This window comes from Bison bison, unplaced genomic scaffold (assembly GCF_000754665.1).
Source record: "Bison bison bison isolate TAMUID 2011002044 unplaced genomic scaffold, Bison_UMD1.0 scf7180017864203, whole genome shotgun sequence".
NCBI classification, from domain to species: Eukaryota; Metazoa; Chordata; class Mammalia; order Artiodactyla; family Bovidae; genus Bison; species Bison bison.
The window spans coordinates 3,997,749-4,016,590 of NW_011494775.1; the positions used below are offsets into that span (position 1 = coordinate 3,997,749).

Here is an 18,842-nt window from a genome sequence, read left to right on the forward strand (position 1 = left end):
CACCATTTGGAAAGGGAGAAATAAAAACCCAGGTGCAGAACTGTGCGTACGTGCACCACTTGAAAGGGAATATCTCACTGCCAGTGTGTGTGTGTGTGGTTTTATTTCTCCCTTTCCAAATGGTGCACGTACGCACAGTTCTGCACCTGGGTTTTTCCACCTGACACTTCTTTCACACCTTTTCCACTTGCTCATTTGTGAATCAGGTAAAAAGTCACTGATGCAGGTCAAGAACCTCCCAAAGCACCCCCTGAATGCCCACAGCTTCTCCCCTTGCTGATGAGGTGTCAGAAGGCACAGGAGCAGGCAGAGGGCCAGAAAGGACTGACCACAGCATCACCACCTAGGACGCAGCCTCCTGGGCCCGGGGCCGCTCTGCACAGCCCTGTCTGACAAGGCCGGCTCATCCTGCCTGCTGAGCTCATGCCTGCTCGGAGCGTCCCGTCAGCCCAGCCAAGCCTCCCAGGGCCTGCTTGACTGGAACCCAGGGAAGGGTGATTTCTAAGCCAAACCCCTCTTCTGCCCAGGCTATAATTTCCTGATTAGGCACCACAGTCACCACCCATCTGCACACACTGATTGCTTCCTGCTACCGTCTCCATCCCTGGAGCTCCCAGGGCTGCTAAGTCAGGACCCACTGGGCCAGCAGACTTCAGAGCCTCCACGAGGCAACAAGAAGGGGCCAGGAAACTGGCTAAATGAGGCTGGTCTGAGGGACCACCCCTTCTCCTCCCAGAGGCAGGCCCTGCTCAGGAGGGAATCATGGTTTGATTTTTAGAGTTCAAAAAATCGCTTTGATAAGAAAGAACAAGGCTGCTGTGAGACCGCAGGGGGGACCATGTATGGTCTGCGTTCAGATACTGACTCTGCCCTCCAATGATGATCTCACCAAGTAACAGTCTTTCTGAGTGTTGTCTGCCCACTTGTAAGATGAGGATAACATTTCCCTAGAGGATTGTTGCACAGTATCATAGCAGAGTGGTTAGAGCCAGAAATGCTTGGTTCTTCCCTCTTAGTTATACAGCCTTGGGTACATTGCCTCTGTGAACCTCAGTTTTGCCACCTGTTTAATGGGAATAATGAAAGTACCTAAGCGTTGTTATGAGTTTCAAATCATGTATGTCAAAGTATTTGAAACAGAACTACTGATAAAACAGAAGGTGGTATTTTCCACAGTCAACAAAGAGAATAGGTCATACCTCTGGAGCCTCGGCTGGACCGCTGCTTGGACTCTTCCCTCGCTGGTCCAGCAGCATGTTTTGAAGAGTCTTTTCACCTCACGCCCCAATCCTAGACATCAAGGCCCCAGTGGGGAAGGAGGAAGTCAAGGGGCAGTTGTGCTCTCAGGATCCTGAACTGGGGCAGTGGGGGGCCTCTGCTGTGAGAGGCCATTGTCCCATTACCAGATTACAAAAGTTGGGGGTCAACCTAAGAATTTTACAGCAGACTTTTCATCCCCCGTTGGCCTCTTCACACCTCCTGTTGAGACCTCAGTTTCACTTTGCAGAAAGCCAGTCACACTTAGTGCCATTGCCCTCAGGAGTACTGCATCTAGAGGCCTCAAATCGCAGCTGGGGGCTCAGTGGTGGTTTTTAAAGCCCTCTCAACGTATCCCAATTTTAGCCTAGGAGGTCCCTATGACAAATGGCCATCTTATAACATAGATCCCACATAATCAGATCTCTTCATGGGGCTCCATTTTCAAAAGACAAGGTTCAGCAACCAGAAATCATCCCTCAATAAGTCCCATCATTAATGGCCTCTCTCCAGGAGTGTCATTGGGGATCCGGTTCTCACCCAACAAGGATGCCTGTCCCCACTTGTCCCCTTTCCATTCTCGCCCTCCAGCTGGGTCAGAGTCTCGGTTCAGAGCCTCTGACTCGTGGCCTCAGATTTTACTTCCTTCTTCCTCCCTGTCCCAGTTCCTATCCTATAGGTCTAGTGAGCCTCTCCCATTATGCTGCTTCTCTGCCATGGAGGAGAAGCCAGGAGCCGACCAAGAAAGCACCAATGCTTCCCTTTCCTTCCGGCTCTCCAGCCCTGCCTCCCCCATATCCCCAGGGCTGCAATGCACCAAACCTCAGGTGAAATCAGAGCAAGAACTCACGGAGGTACAGCACGTGGCCAACCACGCACAGAGGACATTCTTGGTGCAGAGTGTAGGGCAGAGTGAGGTGCACGCATGTTGGTAAATCTTACCCCGTTACACTGAGTGCCTTTCTCCCTCATTTCCCAACCCCTGTAACTAGAATCAACAATGATTACCTCTCCTTCCTGAGTAGCCTAGTTAGGAATTCAGAGCCATCTTCTCCTGACCTGGTGAAGGGCAGTTTGTTATAGGTGTCCCGTCTGACCCACCATTTGGGGAAAATTTCAAGGTGTGCAGTCTCCAGCATCTCAGTATTGAGTTTTTAGGGACTGTTGGAATAAAGAGGAGCACTTATAGTCTCAGTCACTGCCTGGATTTCCATATTACAGAGACTGCTTCCTGCTGGTGGAATCAACAAGCAGTTAAAAAAAAAAAAAAAAAAACAATCCGGCCACCTTCCAAATACCTCTAGCCTTGGATTCCATATTCCTTCCTACAAGAGCTGGGGGAGGGCCTGGGAGTGACCAGAAGACTTGAGCCCAGGTCCTGGGTATCCCACTGCAGCCCCAAACTACCCAGCTGGCAGGATGGAGATAGGCAAGCCATCTGGGGACAGCTCTGCCGGATCCCCGGGTAGGGGGGTGGTGGGTAGGAGGAGGGTCCTGCTTTCCACAGCCAGGCCTGGGCAAGCAGAGCCACTTGTGCCCGAAGCAAATCAACTGAAAGCCTTGGCCAAGCCTGTTTGAGTTGGTGAGAGCCCAAGTGGGAATTCCAATCTGCCAGTGTTTGCTCTGCAGGCAAATAGAGCCAAACAGAATGCTGCTTGGGGACTTTACGCCAAATATCCACTGGCTTGAGCTGCCAGCAGTGCTGAGCCAGCCCTCTGCACATCACCCTCTCCCAGTTCCTGCTCTGTGAAGGCCTTCTGCTTGCGCCCTGCCAGGCAGAGTGCCCTTCTACACCACAGCCCTGCGGCCCATGCCTGGGCTTCCCTCCTGGGCCCCAGGCCCTGCAGGCCCAACGGGTCATCTGGCCACCCTGCACCAGCTCCACCTGGATGCCCATTCTCCCCGACTCCCAGGTTCCTGACCTCAGCTTCCTGCTCTCAGCTCCGTACTTTCCACCCCTGGTACTGTGTCATTGGCCCGGTCCCTCTCAGCCCCTGGCCAGGCCAGCCCGCTGCAGCTGGCCACATAGCAGAGGCAAAGCTGACAACCAGGAAGCGCGGACCACAGTTGATCATGTCTTTTCTTTTTTAAAACACTCTCAGGTTTTTTTAAACACTCATCATCAAATAAAATGATCCTTATAGCGAGACGTGAGTTCAGTCCCTGGGTCAGGAAGACCCCCTGGAGGATGAAATTGCTACCCATTATTGTATTCTTCGGAGAAGGCAATGGCACCCCACTCCAGTACTTTTGCCTAGAAAATCCCATGGACGGAGGAGCCTGGTAGGCTGCAGTCCATGGGGTCGCTAAAGTCGGACACGACTGAGCGACTTCACTTTCACTATTCACTTTCATGCATTGGAGAAGGAAATGGCAACCCACTCCAGTGTTCTTGCCTGGAGAATCCCAGGGACGGGAAGCCTGGTGGGCTGCCGTCTATGGGTCACACAGAGTCGGACACGACTGAAGCGACTTAGCAGCAGCAGCAGCATTGTATTCTTGCCCGGAAAACCCCATGGACAGAGGAGCCTTGTGGGCTACAGTCCATGGGGTCACAAAGAGTCAGACATGACTGAGCAACTAACACTATAGCTGGACAGTTTTATCAGCCCATTTCTCAGACGAAATAGCTAAGGTTTCAAAAGACCAGACACCTTGCCCAAGGCCACCTGATTAAGAAATCCATGCCTCCTGACTCTAAAACTGTGGTACTCACAAACTTGCCTCCCTGAGGAATTTTTAAAACCTTTTGTTCACCCACAGAGGCCTAGGCCAGTTCCCGCATGTTTCCTAGTGAAAGCAGGGGAGGTATTTTCACATTCCCCCAAGCAACCCTGGCACATCCAGAGTGGACAGTTGGCAACATCTGCCTTGTCCCAGCCCTAAATCAGAGCCACTGCCTGAGGCCGGCACGCTGGGCTGTCTGGGCTGTACACACTAGAGCCCCCCTAGAAGCCCCCAACCTGGAGTCACCCCCTTCACTGCTAGGCACTGGAGGCATCCCTCGCTTACTTCAGGGCCCCCTCCAGGGCACAGAGTTCTCTCCAGTCCAGGAAGGGGCAAGGCCATGCTTCCTACCCTTGGAGGACTCCCCAGGGCATGGCGATGGGTCTCATGCTCTAGAGCAGTCCTTCTCGGTAGTTTCGCACGATGCTCAATTTGGTCCTGAGTGTGAACATTTGCAAATGGAAATGATTTTAGTATCTCGGAGGACACATGCTCTCTACAGTCAAGCAATTACTGTCACTTCCTCAGGGACATTTCTTCTCAGCCATTCTAGGCAACCATGGGAACGAAAAGGGCCAGGAGGAGACTGTGGCTTTCTCATCACGGAACCCCCAGCACAACTCAGGAAAGAGCAGTAAAGGCTTCCGCAGGCCCTTGTCTTCCTCTGGCTTCAGGGGTGCCGTCATCCAGGCCTGGAGCTCACGGCCCCCCATGGGGCCTTGTCCAGCCATTCTCAATTCTATGTGTTTTTCTACTTATCATCCTTCCCAGGGTGGGCCTGGCCTTTCTGTGCCCAGCGATAGAAGCTGGTCTCCCACCCCAGCCCAACCCAGAACTCAGCACTTGTCCAAGAAGAGGGCCCTGCCAAGATGACAGGCCTCAAGAACACTCCCCAGAAACAAGAGCAGAGCAGGCACTGATGGGTCTCTGGTTTGGCCAGATGCGAGCAAGGGGTGCCAGCCACCCCCAGCCACCACCACCTGGGCCTTCAGATGGCTCCAACACTGGTGGGCCAGGGCCTTACTGACTGTGGGAGTCATCTGGCCAGGGATGACGTGGAAAAGGCTGCCTTTTGAGTAAAGGGCTCTAACTAAGGGAAGGGAGCAGCCCAAATGCCTGGTGCTGTCACCCTTCTGGGGCACCACTATCACCGTGAGCCTCAGGAAAAGCAGAGAAGAATTCCAGAGAGAGACCTCCATGGCATTGTGTGCAGAGAGAGAGCTGTGACCCTGCCAGCATGGGGGCCCACAAAGGCGAGCCAGCAGAGCTTCCTAGGCCAGTGGGGCCACACCAGATCACAGGAGCCATGCCCTCTCATGGGACTGTGGGAGGCCCTTCTCGGTCCAGGGTCCAGGTGGCTTTCCCAGGAGCCCAGTGGGACCTGGCTGCGGGGGACGAGGGAAGGGAAAGCCAGCGTGGCCCCCAGGTGTGGCCTCTGGCCAGGGTGAGCCTTGAGCTCCTCTCTCCCCACTCCCCATTCCCAAGGTCTCGCTGTGTCATGTGAGGAGGAATCAGACTTCATGGGCACCAACTCGGGTCAGCTCCCAAAGGTAGACAGATGTCATGATCACAGCAACAGCCGCACAGAGGTCAACCCAGAAAACAAGTGTTCAATGGGGGGCGGTGGGGTTGGGTCACAGCCCCCGCGGTCCACGGTGGCTGGGTGCCCACATCCAGCTACTTCTCATCGACCTTCTCCGAGGACTTGGACTGCTTCTTCTGGGGCAAGTCTTCAAGCATGAGGCTCAGCACGTGCACAATCTCGTAGTACAGCTCCTGAAGCCTGGGAGTGGAGGAGGAGGGCCTTAGCTCACAGTGAGCTCCGCTCCACCTGGCCCTGCCCACTGCACGCTCACACCTGCATGTCCACCATACCTGGCAGGTGTGGGTCAGGAAAGAGCACAGACCTGAGAACCAGACTGGGCTGGGTGGGAAGGCCAGGTCGGCCAGGCTCCCTGGGATCTGGGAGGAAGTTCTCTCACTGCCCATGTTAGGTTGGAGACAGCAGACTCCTGGGCTCTGAGTTGAGGTGACTGCCTGAGGGCGGCCTGGACACTGCCAGATCCACTCTTGGGCCAACACTGGGCATTCCTAGACCCCCTCCAGTGTACAAAGCCCTCCAGGGGGCTTTTGCTGAGACATCAGGCTAATTGTGCCCCTCTTCTTCCTGCAGTAGTGGCCAGTGTGACCCCAGCTAACTCACACTGAGCACAGTCCCGAGCTTTACACACACTGCTTTCCTAGTGTCAGTCCTTCCTGTGACAGGCGGGAAAGGGACAAAGACTTGGCCAGAGTCACACAGGAAGCAGTAACAGAACCAGGTCAGGAGCTTCAGCTTCTGACTTGCAGCCAGAGGTCTTTCCTCTGCCCCACTGAGAAGGGCTTGGTGAGGTGCTCTTGGAGAATCAAAGGAAGCAATGTTTAAAAACAGGTCAGTTTTTTAAACTGAGGAGGGCCAGTGGGCAGTGCTCCCCCCACCAGCAACAGGCCTGCCCATATAGCAGCCCAGCCCCTGCACACCCCCCAGGAAGGACCTGGCTCTGCCTTCCCTGCACATCAGCCAGCACCCCACCAGGACCCGTGGGCCAGGGTCAGGGGGGCTGGGACTGACTTGTAGATGGTAGCATCCTGGTTGTCCAGGGTGGACAAGTAGATGTCAATGAAGGGCAGGCTAGTGCCAAAATCATCCAAGACCATGGGGTCAGTGTGCCGCAAAGTCTTCTTAAACTTCTCCACCAGTTCAGTGAAACTCTTGTGGTCAAGATCTTTCTAGAGAGAGGAGCATAAACAGAGCAGCACGACGAGAATCTTGCTACACAAAGACCTGGGTACCCTCCACGAGGAGCACAGGCAGAGGCCTGACCCTGGCCCCCAGATGAGTCCTGAGTACAAGCACAGGCCACCCCAACCCCTTCTGGGCCTGGACCCCCTTGCCTGGGGCCACCTGGTGAGCTACTACACCTGACATGAGGACAACTGACCTGGCATGAGGACCGGTGACATGGAAGGAACTGGGATAGCCTGAGCACGGCTCAGCGTTTCACCCTGTTGTGGACAAGTCTCAGACACACAAAACAGGAGGACGTCTCCACCTCGGAGAGGAGGCTGAGGAGAGGGGCACTGGCCTCACGGGGAGAAAGGGGCAGTGGTTCAGGACCTGGCTGGGCACTCCAGGCAGCTCAGAGGGCTTCAGCCCTCACAGTTGTATCATGCTTGACAGAAAATCTCCAGCCCATTGAACTCATTCTTGTTCCAGTTTAGAAAAACTGAGGTTAGTAACACCTGTCAGTAACACCCCATGACCTCCCCCGCTCAGCGACCGGGAATGGAGCCTGCTTGGCACCCAGTGAATCCTCGGGAACAAGACTGCTCAAGGCCAAGGGCCCAGCAATGGAGTGTTGCCCATGAAGGAGGGAAATGTTAGCGCTTCCCTCGTGGCTCAGATAGTAAAGAATCTGCCTGCAATGCAGGAGACCTGGGTTCAATCCCTGGGTCAGGAAGATTCCCTGGAAAAGGAAATGGCAACCCACTCCAGTATGCTTGCCTGGGAAATCCCATGGACAGAGGAGCCGGGTGGGCTATAGTCCATGGCCCAGCAATGGAGTGTTGCCTATGAAGGAGGGAAATAGTATAATCACAACACTCAACACTTGAAGAGGTCCAGAGAAAATACAAAAAGGTAGAGAACACAGTCTGAAAACTAGAGAGAGGTGGGCAGCCGACTCTCCAAATGCACAGATGCCTAAGGCCCCCCACCTTCCACCCCGGCCCCCAGGCCCGTCTTCCTGACCATCCCTTCAGCCCTGACTGTCCCTCTGCTTGTCTGCCTGCCCACGGAGACAGCCCACCTGGGTCTGCATCAGCTTGCTGACCTCTTCTTGCTGCCGCTTCAAAATCACCTGCTTCTCTTCCATGAGGTTCATGCGTCTCTCCAGCATCAGCTCCCGCTCAAACTTTTTGATGGAGTCCTAGAGGGCAGGAGGATGGAGGTAAGATGCAGGGCTCTCCCTGTGCACCATCCCCACCTCCCCTCTTCCCCAGTCTCCCACTGCCACTCAGGCCCCTCAGCAGGAGGACCCCCTCACAGGGCCAGCCCCCAACTCAAGCTGCCCGCTGCAGCTGCAATGACCTCCCAAGTACCTGTCCTGCTGGCCACCATCATGAGGGGGGCTCAGGGCAAAGGGTTGCGCCGGCATAGAGATGGGCCCACCTGGTCCCCTCCCTTCCAATTCCAGAGCGAGACCGCTCAGAGATGATCCACCTGCCACACTTAACCAACACCACCCCGCCCCCGCCCCACCAATCCTTACAAGCGCCACCTCACCTCAGTGTGGATGATCATCACACCCACAAACATGCTGAGGAAGACAAAGGAGGCAAGCAAGATAAAGATGATGGTGAATGAACGGCTCAGAATCAAATTCCGGGCATCCAGCTGCTCCTGCAGGTCTGTCCAGCCATCGACCTACTCAGGCAGGGCAAGTGCCAAGGCTCAGGGGGGCAGGCCTCCTGCTCACCTGCCCTAGGGGAGCCCTGGCCCTACTGAGGAGCAGGCTGGCTCTTCTTCCACATCAGCCCCTCCACATCACACCCCCTAATCCACCGACTCCAGTGCATACAGGCTGGCAGAGATGCAGGGCACCACTGGGTGTGGGCACTTCTGTCCAATGTGCCCTAAGGGCTCTTCTCCAAAAGGCCTTCCAGCTTTCCCCAAGAGACACTGCCCCTCTGCCAGGCCCTCCTTTGGAAAAGACCTCAATCTTGCCAGAACCCAGTAGAATCTAGACTTTGAGACAGGTTTTGCAGACTTATTCTGCACGGATTTGTGACAGCCTATTCCCCAAAAGGCTTTGTGATGTGGGTTTTCCTCCTAAATTACACTTCAATTAGGATGAATTATCTTTTGAGAACTTTTGAAAAGTTTTACCACCCCATGGGGCAAATAGGAATGCTGTAGGGAGTCACAAGATTAGAGTCAGTGATGGACTCTTGGCCAGGGTGCTAGCCTGTGCCTTGTCCTGGGAGACCATTCCTCAGCTTCCCCCCAACCCCAGCTAAGTGTCTGAGTGTGGGAAAGACCCCAAGTGAGGCCCAGCATGTCCACACACTCGCACCAGCTGCCAGTCCCCTTTCAAGGCCCCTGCCTGACCCCCACCCCCGCCACTGTTCCCAAACATGGTACCGTGGCCAAGCTGAAGAGAGTGAAGAAGGCCAAAGCCAGGTTCCCCCAGTTATTCATGTCACCCCCTTCTGGAAGTCCAAACAGGCAGAAGCCCAGGATGGCAAAGATGTACATCAGGACGAAGAACAGGATGAGCACGGAGGCCACGGTGTAGGCTGTCTGCCCCATGGCAGTGATGAGTGTCTGCAAGGCAGAAGCACAAGGGCTAGGTCAGGCTGCCGGCCGGGCTGGGCTCAGAGGACAGCAGTTCAGCCTGTCCCAACCATAGCTGCCCCGGTATCTGGTGCCTTGCCTAGCACATGGTAGATGCTCCATAAATGGTTGAATGAACAAATGGGAGCAGTGTCCAGATTGAGGGCTGGAGCAATCTAACAGTGGTTCACCAGTGCACGGCCTCCATGCTCAGTCACCCATGGGGGGATTGCCCGTGCTGCCCCAGGGCTGGAGTAGTTGCCCCATCAGCACCCCTGAGCTCTCTACTTGAATCCAGCCTGCCTCTGTTCATCCCAGGGTGTCCTGTTTCTGCTCCTCAGCTGAGGGCCAGCCCTGAATGCTCTTCCAGGTCCAGGAGGAGCAGGGGAGCCACCTTGGAAACAGGAATGAAGAGGGCTCAGAGGAGTGGGGCTTCCCAGGTTTTCTGGGCCCCAACTCCCAGGCAGGTCTTCATCTTGTGATCTCAGTCTTCGTCCATGACATGGGTGTTGGTCTTATCTCCCACGCCTCATCGTTCATTCTCCCTGCCCTGGAGTCTTGCATATACGTGTTCAGCTACCTAGATCTGTCCCTGATACCTTGTCAAGGTAGGGAGATGTTCCTATTTCAAGATGCAGGATCAGAAGCTCAGAGAAGCAAAACGCCTCGTCCACAGTCACGTTGTGATACACCAGCAGGGCTGGAACCCACTCTCCAGCCCCTTGCATTGTGCCACCATTGTCAACTGCAAAAAATCTTTTTTCTAAGCTGAGAAACTATTAACATAGAAAAGGAGGTACTGGTAGAGCTGGGACCCAGGACGGTGAAGTTCTGACAGTTCGAGGTAAAGTGTGAAGCAGAGAGACAGTCAAGGAGCACTGGGGCTGCCCTGCCTGCAGACCAGTCTGGCAGCTGCCTGCAGGAATAAATGCCCACCCCACACCTCCCTCCTCTCCTTGGAGAAAGAAAACCAGTGTTTGGGGATTCATTCCAAAAGAACTGAGATGTTAAAAAAAAAAAAAAAAAGCTGCCTCCACTCCTGCAAGAGAAACAGAACTTCTTTCCCAAGATTGCCAAGACTAAAGAGGTAAGAACTCATGAAGAACGTGGCAGTGGGACGCAGTGTGCAGGTGAGGTCTGCATGGTCAATAAGCCCAAACAAGCCCCTTCCCGGAGAAGCGTGGGCCTGAGCAGAGCCCGGGCAAACACACTGGGCCCAGGATGAGCGCCTGAGGGTGTACTTGGGCCACCTCTGACGTGTGCTCTGACACCACTGAGCCAAGTAAAGACCGGCCACCATGTGTCCCCCAGCAGGAGCAGGACTTCCAGAGCTTCCTGAACAAGTCATGAGACCTTCCCCTCAAGAGAAGCTGCAGACTTTTAGTTTTCTGGGGGAAGACGTGAGTGGCCAGACCCATCAAAGAGCTGGAGGCTCCTGGGCACATACTCCAAAGGGTCTGGACCATAAGAAAATCAGTCACTCTGCAGCACGGGAGAGAGGGCAAGATGAGATGGACTCGAGTCAGAACAACTTTCAAAGGTCAGCTCCAGTATCTAACTGCTGAGTGACTGTGGGTCTCAGTTTCTTCATCTGTAAAATGGAGCTAACACCTTTCCTAGAATCATTTAAGGGAGAAATGAGATAAAACAGGTAAAGATCAACCTCCCACACAAGAGGACTCAATCACCGTAGGAGAGAAACAGAAGTACCATTTCATCGGGGGCCCAATTGCCCGCACATGCACAGCCACAGCACTCCAGGCCACTCACCCGGATGCCGCGGCTGTAGGTGATAAGCTTGAGGATGCGCAGGGACTGCACACCGTCGGCGATGTTGAGGTAGGGGTAGTGCTTGCCCTTGATCTTGCGGAGACTGTAGGGGATGAAGATGATGATGATAATGACCACATCGAGCAGGTTGTAGCCATCCTTCCAGTAGCTGATGGGGTCCACATAGAGTTTCATGCAGAACTCAGAGCTATAGATGGACACAAAGATGAGCTCTGAGACCTGCAGGGGTGGCGAAAGTGGCAGGGTCAGACCAAGCTGCACACCTTCCCCTGCCTGGGCCACCCGATGAGGGGTGTGTGTTGGCAGGGGGAGGATGCTCCTAAGTCAGCCACAGGACAGAGAAACCCAGGCAGAGTCCCGGGCACACAGTGGACACAGAGTGCCTGATTCCCTTCTCCTTCGGAGTCTTCCCTACCCTGTGGCCCCGACCCAGAGAACTTGGGAATGATTGACCGTCAGAATGACTATCGAGGTCCAGTGGGAAATATACATCAGGCAACACAGAAGGAAGGTTCCCAAAGAGAAGATTCCAAGAGCCTTCTGGCCAACTTTAATACCCAGATGAACAGAGATGAACTATTCACACATCTACTTATATTTACTCTATTATCACACCCACTTAAAATCAGTTAACTAATCTGCTTCTGAAGAATGTTCTGCTTATTTTCAACTGTTACACCTTATGAAACAACCTTATTCAAATTCTTCTTATGTATGAACAATTCCAGGGGATTTTATTTTACCAAAACACACTTTTTGAGGCATCTAAGTTTTTGCTTATCATCAATGCATTCATTCATTGAGGAAGTGTTGATTAAGCCTCTACCACATGCCAAGCGCTGTTTCAGGTATAAAGAAACACAACAGTGAATGAGACAGAGAATGTCCAGCCCCCATGAAACTGACAGTCTAGTTGGAGAGACAGAAATGAAGGTTTAGACAAATACATATATCCCATCACACAGGAAGGAAAGTGGAATGGCCACAAGGGAGAAAGGGACTGGTCAGGTGGGGAAGGGCGGTCATGACAGCTACTTAGAAAAGGTGCAGAGGCCTTGCTAAAGCCAGGAAAGCAGCCATAACAAAATCTAGGAGAGTACTTCCCAGGGGTGTGCACAAGCGTCCTAAAGTGAGAAAGGAACAGCAGAGCCAGGGTGGCTAGAACAGAAAGGGGCAAGCAGAGCAGGAGATGAAGGTGGAGAGGCCAGCTGTGTAGGGAGGGCCTGGCAGGCCTGGGGAAGGCTGTGAACTTTAACCTCAGCCTTGGAGCTGGAGCAAGGAAGTGATGTGAACTGATTTACATTTTTAAGAGATCTCCATGGAAATGACAGAGTAGGGAAACTGGCAGGAATAGCGACAGGGAGGCAAGTTAGGAGGGAGGTGATAGACAGTAGAAGAATTAATTCTAGCATCACTCAGGCAAGAGACTGGGTTAGATTGCATTGGACTGGGGAACAGTGTGGGGCTGAAGAGAAGAGGACAGATTCCAGATGTATTCTGTTAGCAGTGATGACAGGACTTTCTGAGGGACTCAGGGATGTACAGAAGGCAAGGAAGATTCCTCACACAGAGCAACCAGGTAAATGCTGATGCCTTTAATGGAGATGAGTTTGGGGTGGGTTGAAGTGGGGAGCTAGCAAGAGTTTCTAGAGGGAAATAGAAAAGGTTTTGAGATACACCACCTTTTAAATATGTCAGATGCTATCACTGGAAATTATAGCTCAAGCCACAACTATCCATTTGGATTACATTAGGGCCTCTGGTGGTGTTATTTGTCCTGTACACTTCTATTTGTGGTCTCCACATGGCAACCATTTATATACACTTTTATGTTTGTTAACTACAATGAAACATTTAGATACACAAAAAGATGTAAAAGAATAATATAATGAACAACCATATACTATTATACCATTTAGCTTAAGAAATAAAATATTACCATTACAGACAGAACCTCACATTGATCAAATCCCCTTCCCTTTCCACAAAAGCAAGCCTATTTCAAATCTGGAGTATGCCTTGCTCTTATATTTTATACTTTTACCACATATGTATCCCCAAAAGTGCATGGTATGGTTCTGCATCTTTCATATACTACATAAATTGCATATACACTAAAGCATCCTTTGGGAAATTTTTTTATTTAAAATTATAAGATTCATCCATGTTGATCTATGTAAACCTAGTTTAGAGTTTCCCCACTATTTAGCAATTCCACTTATGAAAATATTAAAATTTTTTTAATCTAGATATCCATTGGGTGATATTCAGCTTCTTTGTAATTTTTTACCTATAAAAGCACAAAAAGTTTGAGCAAAAATACAGGGCCATTTAAAAAGCAGACTTGAGGTCCTGTGCCCCTGGGCCCTCCTCTCAGCCAGAGCATAGGTAAGATGCCTGGGAGTACAGTGTCCTTGAACCTATGAATAGATCCTCCATGCCCCCAGGGACTCCTGCCCACACCACAGCCAGTTCTGAGCACCCCTCGGGCTCCCAGCTGCTGGAGCACCTAAAAGGGAATTCTCCTATTTGCTAAGATTCTACTGTGCCTGGTGATTCTGATCTGCCTCAATCGGTGATTGAATGATATTTTCTAGTATCTTATTTATCATCTATGTGTATTACCTGTACATCAAGATAGAGATTACCAACTGGCCTTGGAGTGATTTCTTCCAGACCCTCATAGTAGTCACCCTCTACCTGATCACCCGTCTTGTTGTCCTTGTTGAGAGAGGAAATCGCTCCAAAATCATCACGGGGTAACTGGGTCTAATCGTGGGTGACTATGTGGCTCTAACAGCCATGTGACCTTCCCCTTGTGACAGCAAAGACACAGCGGCCCCACTAACCCTGTAGAATGCCGGGTGTAGGTGAATTTCTTTCATTTATCTCTGAAACCTGCAAATAACACCTCCACGGAAATAACTGCCTGCCCTACGACACCCCCAGCCAACTCACAGCCCCATGCTTTACTGTACACACATTGTCCTCTGTTACAACATAGGAACAGAATTACCTGATTGTAAAATATGAGCATCTTCAGCTTCACTGAATATTGCCAAATTGTATTCTGAAGCGGTTGTACCAACTTACTTTAATAGCAACAATGGTTCTTTTTTTTACATCCTCACCAACACTTCCTACTGTTGGACTTCTTAATTTTTATTAATCTGATGGAGTGATATCTTATTTTTCATTTTGTCTTTCCTCTAATTATTCATAAAATTGGGCATCTTTTTATGTGTTTACTGAACTGCCTATTCCTAATTTGTCCCCAGATTTTTTGCTGGATTGTCTTTTGCTTCTTGATTTGAAAGAAAATATATCCACATACTTTGAATCCTAATCCTTTACCTGCTACATGCAGGTAAGGTTTCAAATAGCTTCTCCTACACTGACTTATCTTTTCACCTCTTTAATGATCTTCTGATGAACACAAGTTTAAAGTTTTAATGGAATCAAATTAACCAAACTTTTTCTTCACTGCTTATATATTTCATACCTTAAAATTCCTTTCCCTCCTGAGATCATATAAATCTTCTGTATTTTCTTCCAAACATTCTGAAGTTTCACTTTTCAAGTTAGGTCTTTAGCTGTGTATGCTGGAAGGTAGAGATCCAACTGGAGTGTTTTCCTCCATAGGTACTGTTTAATGAAGAAACCCTTCCACCACTCATTTGCAGGGCCATCTCTCAGGGGCCAGGTTTTCATCCCAGCCAGGTCTGATTCTGAGTACTCTGTCCTGTTCCCCTGGTCTATTTGTCTATCTGTGTTGTCTATTCATGCATTGTCATCCTGCTTAGTTACTAATAGGCCTTACAGAAAGACTCATAGAAAGCCTTATAGAAAGACTTCTCCCCTTTTCACTTTAAAAACCATCTTGGTTTTCCTTTCTTTCATTCTTTCATCTAAATTTTAGCATTGGCTTTTGGCAACCCATAAAAAATCCTGCCAGATTTATTATTGGAATTGCACTGATATTAAATAGTTTAACCAGGGGAGACTGCATCTTGAAGAAACTGGGTCTTTCTATGCATGATCTAATATATCCTTCCATTTCTCTATATCTTCTTTAATAACCTTTATATATTTCTTTCTCTTTAAAAATCTCACAATACTTTTATTAGATTTGCCTCTAATACTTTCTGTATCTTATAAGTGCTATGTCTTTTGTTGCTGATATATTAAATATATTTTATTTCTTAATCATATATCTACCAAATTTTCTGGACTTTATTAACTTATTAATTTTATTAACTTTATATTTATTCCAGATTCTTTGGGGATTTCTATGCAGAAATCTTAACACCTGCGAATTATTACAGTCTTTTAAAACTTTCTAATTCTTAATTTTTTTTATTCCTTTTCCTTGTATTATACATTGGCTAAGACACTGATACAAATCTTGTCAAGAATAACTGGACTACAGCTTTAAAAAAATACTGTTACAATTTCACCATTGAGTGTGAACTTTGATATAGGTTTTTCATAGGTATTCTTAATTACTTTAAAACAAATCCTTTCTATCCCTAGTTTGATAAATTTTTATCATGAAAGATACTCAAGATAAACTGTTTTATGCATCTCTTAAAGTGATTTTATTGGACTTTTTTCTCCTTTAGTATTTTAAGCTAGTTAATAAAATACCTAGATTTTTATAATACTTGCATTCCTGGAAAAGCCCAACTTGGCAATGTTATATATTACCTTCTTCATATATTTTTAAAACTTCAGTTTCCTAATATTCTGTTTGGGATTGTAATGTCCAAGTTCATGATATTGGGCATAATTTTCCTTTTTCATTTTGTCATTGAGTAGTTTTGGCATGAAGGTTATACTAAGTCGTCCCTTCGTATTCCCAGGGGATTGGTTCCAGGACTATCCCACAGATGCCAAAATCCAAGGATGCTCAAGTCCCTTATAAAATATGGCATGGTATTTGCATATAAGCTACACATACTCTCCCCACATACTTTAAAACATTTTTAGATTACTTACATTGTTGTTGTTCAGTCGCTAAGTTGTGTCTGACTCTGCTACCCTATGGACTGCAGCACTCCAGGCTTCCCTGTCCTTCACTTTTCGGAGTTTGCTGAAACTCATGTCCATTGAGTCAGTGATCCTATCCAACCGTCTCATCCTCTGCTGCCCCTTCTTTTGCCTGCAATCTTTCCCAGCGTCAGAGTCTTTTCAAGTGAGTCGGCTCTTCCCAGCAGGTGGCAAAAGTATTAGAGCTTCAGCCTCAGCATCAGTCCTTTCACTGAATATTCAGGGTTGACCAGGATTAACTGGTTAGATCTTCCTGCAGTCCAAGGGTCTCTCAAGAGTCTTCTCCAGCACCACAGTTCAAAAGCATCAATTCTTCGGCACTCAGCCTTCATTATGTTCCAACTCTCACATCTGTACATGACTACTGGAAAAACCATACCTGGAACTTTGTCAGCTAAATGATCTCTCTGCTTCTGAATACACTGTCTAGGTTTGTCATAGCTTTCCTTCCAAGGAGCAGTACAGTTCAGTCGCTCAGTCTTGTCTGACTCTGCAACGCCATGGACTGCGGCACACCAAGCTTCCCTGTCCATTACCAACTCTCGGAACTTGCTCAAACACGTGTCCATTGAGTCGATGATGCCATCCAATCATCTCATCCTCTGTCGTCCCCTTCTCCTCTTGCCTTCAATCTTTCCCAGCATCAGGGTCTTTTCCAATGAGTCAGTTCTTCGTACCAAGTGGCCAAAATATTGGAGCTTCAGCTTCAGCAGCAGTCCTTCCAATGAATATTCAGGACTGATTTTCTTTAGGATAGACTGGTTAGATCTCCTTGCAGTCCAATGGAGTCTCAAGAGTCTTCTCCAACACCACAGTTCAAAAGCATCAATTTTTGGCACTTACCTTTCTTTACAGTCCAACTCTCACATCCATACACGACTACTGGAAAAACCATAACTTTGACGAGACGGGCCTTTGTTGGCAAAGTAATGTCTCTGCTTTTTAATATGCTGTCTAGGTTTGTCATAGCTTTTCTTCCAAGGAACAAGTGTCTTTTAATTTCATGGCTGCGGCCACCATCTGCAGTGATTTTGGAGCCCCCCAAAATAAAGTCTCTCACTGCTTCCATTGTCTCCCCATCTATTTGCCATGAAGTGATATGACCAGATGTCATGATTTTAGTTTTGAATGTTGAGTTTTAAGCCAACTTGTTCACTCTCCACTTTCACTTTCATCAAGAGGCTCTTTAGTTCTTCTTCGCTTTCTTCCATAAGGGTGGTGTCATCTGTGTATCTGAGGTTATTGATATTTTTCCAGGCAATCTTGATTCCAGTTTGTGCTTCATCCAGCCCGGCATTTGGCATGATGTATTCTGCATATAAGTTAAATAAGCAGGGTGACAATATACAGCTTTGATGTACTCCTTTCCCAATTTGGAACCAGTCTGTTGTTCCATGTCCAGTTCTAACTGTTGCTTCTTGACCTGCATACAGATTTCTCAGGAGGCAGGTCAGGTGGTCTGGTATTTCCTTTTCTTGAAGAATTTTCCACAGTTTGTTGTGATCCACATAGTCAAATGCTCTGATGTAGTCAATAAAGCAGAAACAGATGTTTTTCTGGAACTCTTGCTTTTTCGATGATCCAGTGGATGTTGGCAATCTGCCTTTTCTAAATCCAGCTTCAACATCTGGAAGTTCACAGCTCATATACTGCTGATGTCTGGCTTAGAGAATTTTGAGCATTACTTTGCTAGCATGTAAGAGGAGTACTGGAAAAGGTCAGTTTTCATTCCAATCCCAAAGAAAGGCAATGCCAAAGAATGCTCAAACTCCCACACAATTGCACTCATCTCACATACTAGTAAAGTAATGCTCAAAATTCTCCAAGCCAGGCTTCAGCAATATGTGAACTGTGAACTTCCTGATGTTCAAGCTGGTTTTAGAAAAGACAGAGGAACCAGAGATCAAATTGCCAACATCCGCTGGATCATCGAAAAAGCAAGAGAGTTCCAGAAAACCATCTATTTCTGCTTTATTGACTATACCAAAGCCTTTGACTGTGTGGATCACAACAAACTGTGGGAAATTCTGAAAGAGATGGGAATACCAGACTACCTGACCTGCCTCTTGAGAAATCTGTATGCAGGTCAGGAAGCAACAGTTAGAACTGGACATGGAACAACAGACTGGTTCCAAACAGGAAAAGGAGTACGTCAAGGCTGTATATTGTCACCCTGCTTATTTAACTTATATGCAGAATACATCATGAGAAACAATGGACTGGAAGAAACACAAGCTGGAATCAAGATTGCCAGAAGAAATATCAATAACCTCAGATATGCAGATGATACCACCCTTATGGCAGAAAGTGAAGAGGAACTAAAAAGCTTCTTGATGAAAGTGAAAGTGGAGAGTGAAAAAGTTGGCTTAAAGCTCAACATTCAGAAAACGAAGATCATGGCATCCGGTTCCATGACCTCATGGGAAATAGATGGGGAAACAGTGGAAGCAGTGAGAGACTTTATTTGGGGGGGCTCCAAAATCACTGCAGATGGTGACTGCAGCCATGAAATTAAAAGATGCTTACTTCTTGGAAGGAAAGTTATGTCCAACCTAGATAGCATATTCAAAAGCACAGACATTACTTAGCCAACAAAGGTCCGTCTAGTCAAGGCTATGGTTTTTCCAGTGGTCATGTATGGATG

The 18,842-nt window shown here is 48.9% G+C and overlaps 1 protein-coding gene across 1 annotated transcript in view; it reads right to left on the reverse strand.

Moving 5' to 3' along the window:
• Positions 1–5,661: 5,661 nt before the first annotated feature.
• Positions 5,662–18,842, reverse strand: part of CATSPER3 (cation channel, sperm associated 3) — a 31,339-nt gene continuing 18,158 nt past the window's right edge. The window contains exons 3-8 of the mRNA XM_010844488.1: positions 11,129–11,368; positions 9,167–9,349; positions 8,309–8,449; positions 7,833–7,952; positions 6,596–6,753; positions 5,662–5,767 (exon numbers count right to left, since the gene is read on the reverse strand). Coding sequence (XP_010842790.1) covers positions 5,662–5,767; positions 6,596–6,753; positions 7,833–7,952; positions 8,309–8,449; positions 9,167–9,349; positions 11,129–11,368 — 948 coding nt within the window. The remainder of the gene's footprint in view (positions 5,768–6,595; positions 6,754–7,832; positions 7,953–8,308; positions 8,450–9,166; positions 9,350–11,128; positions 11,369–18,842) is intronic.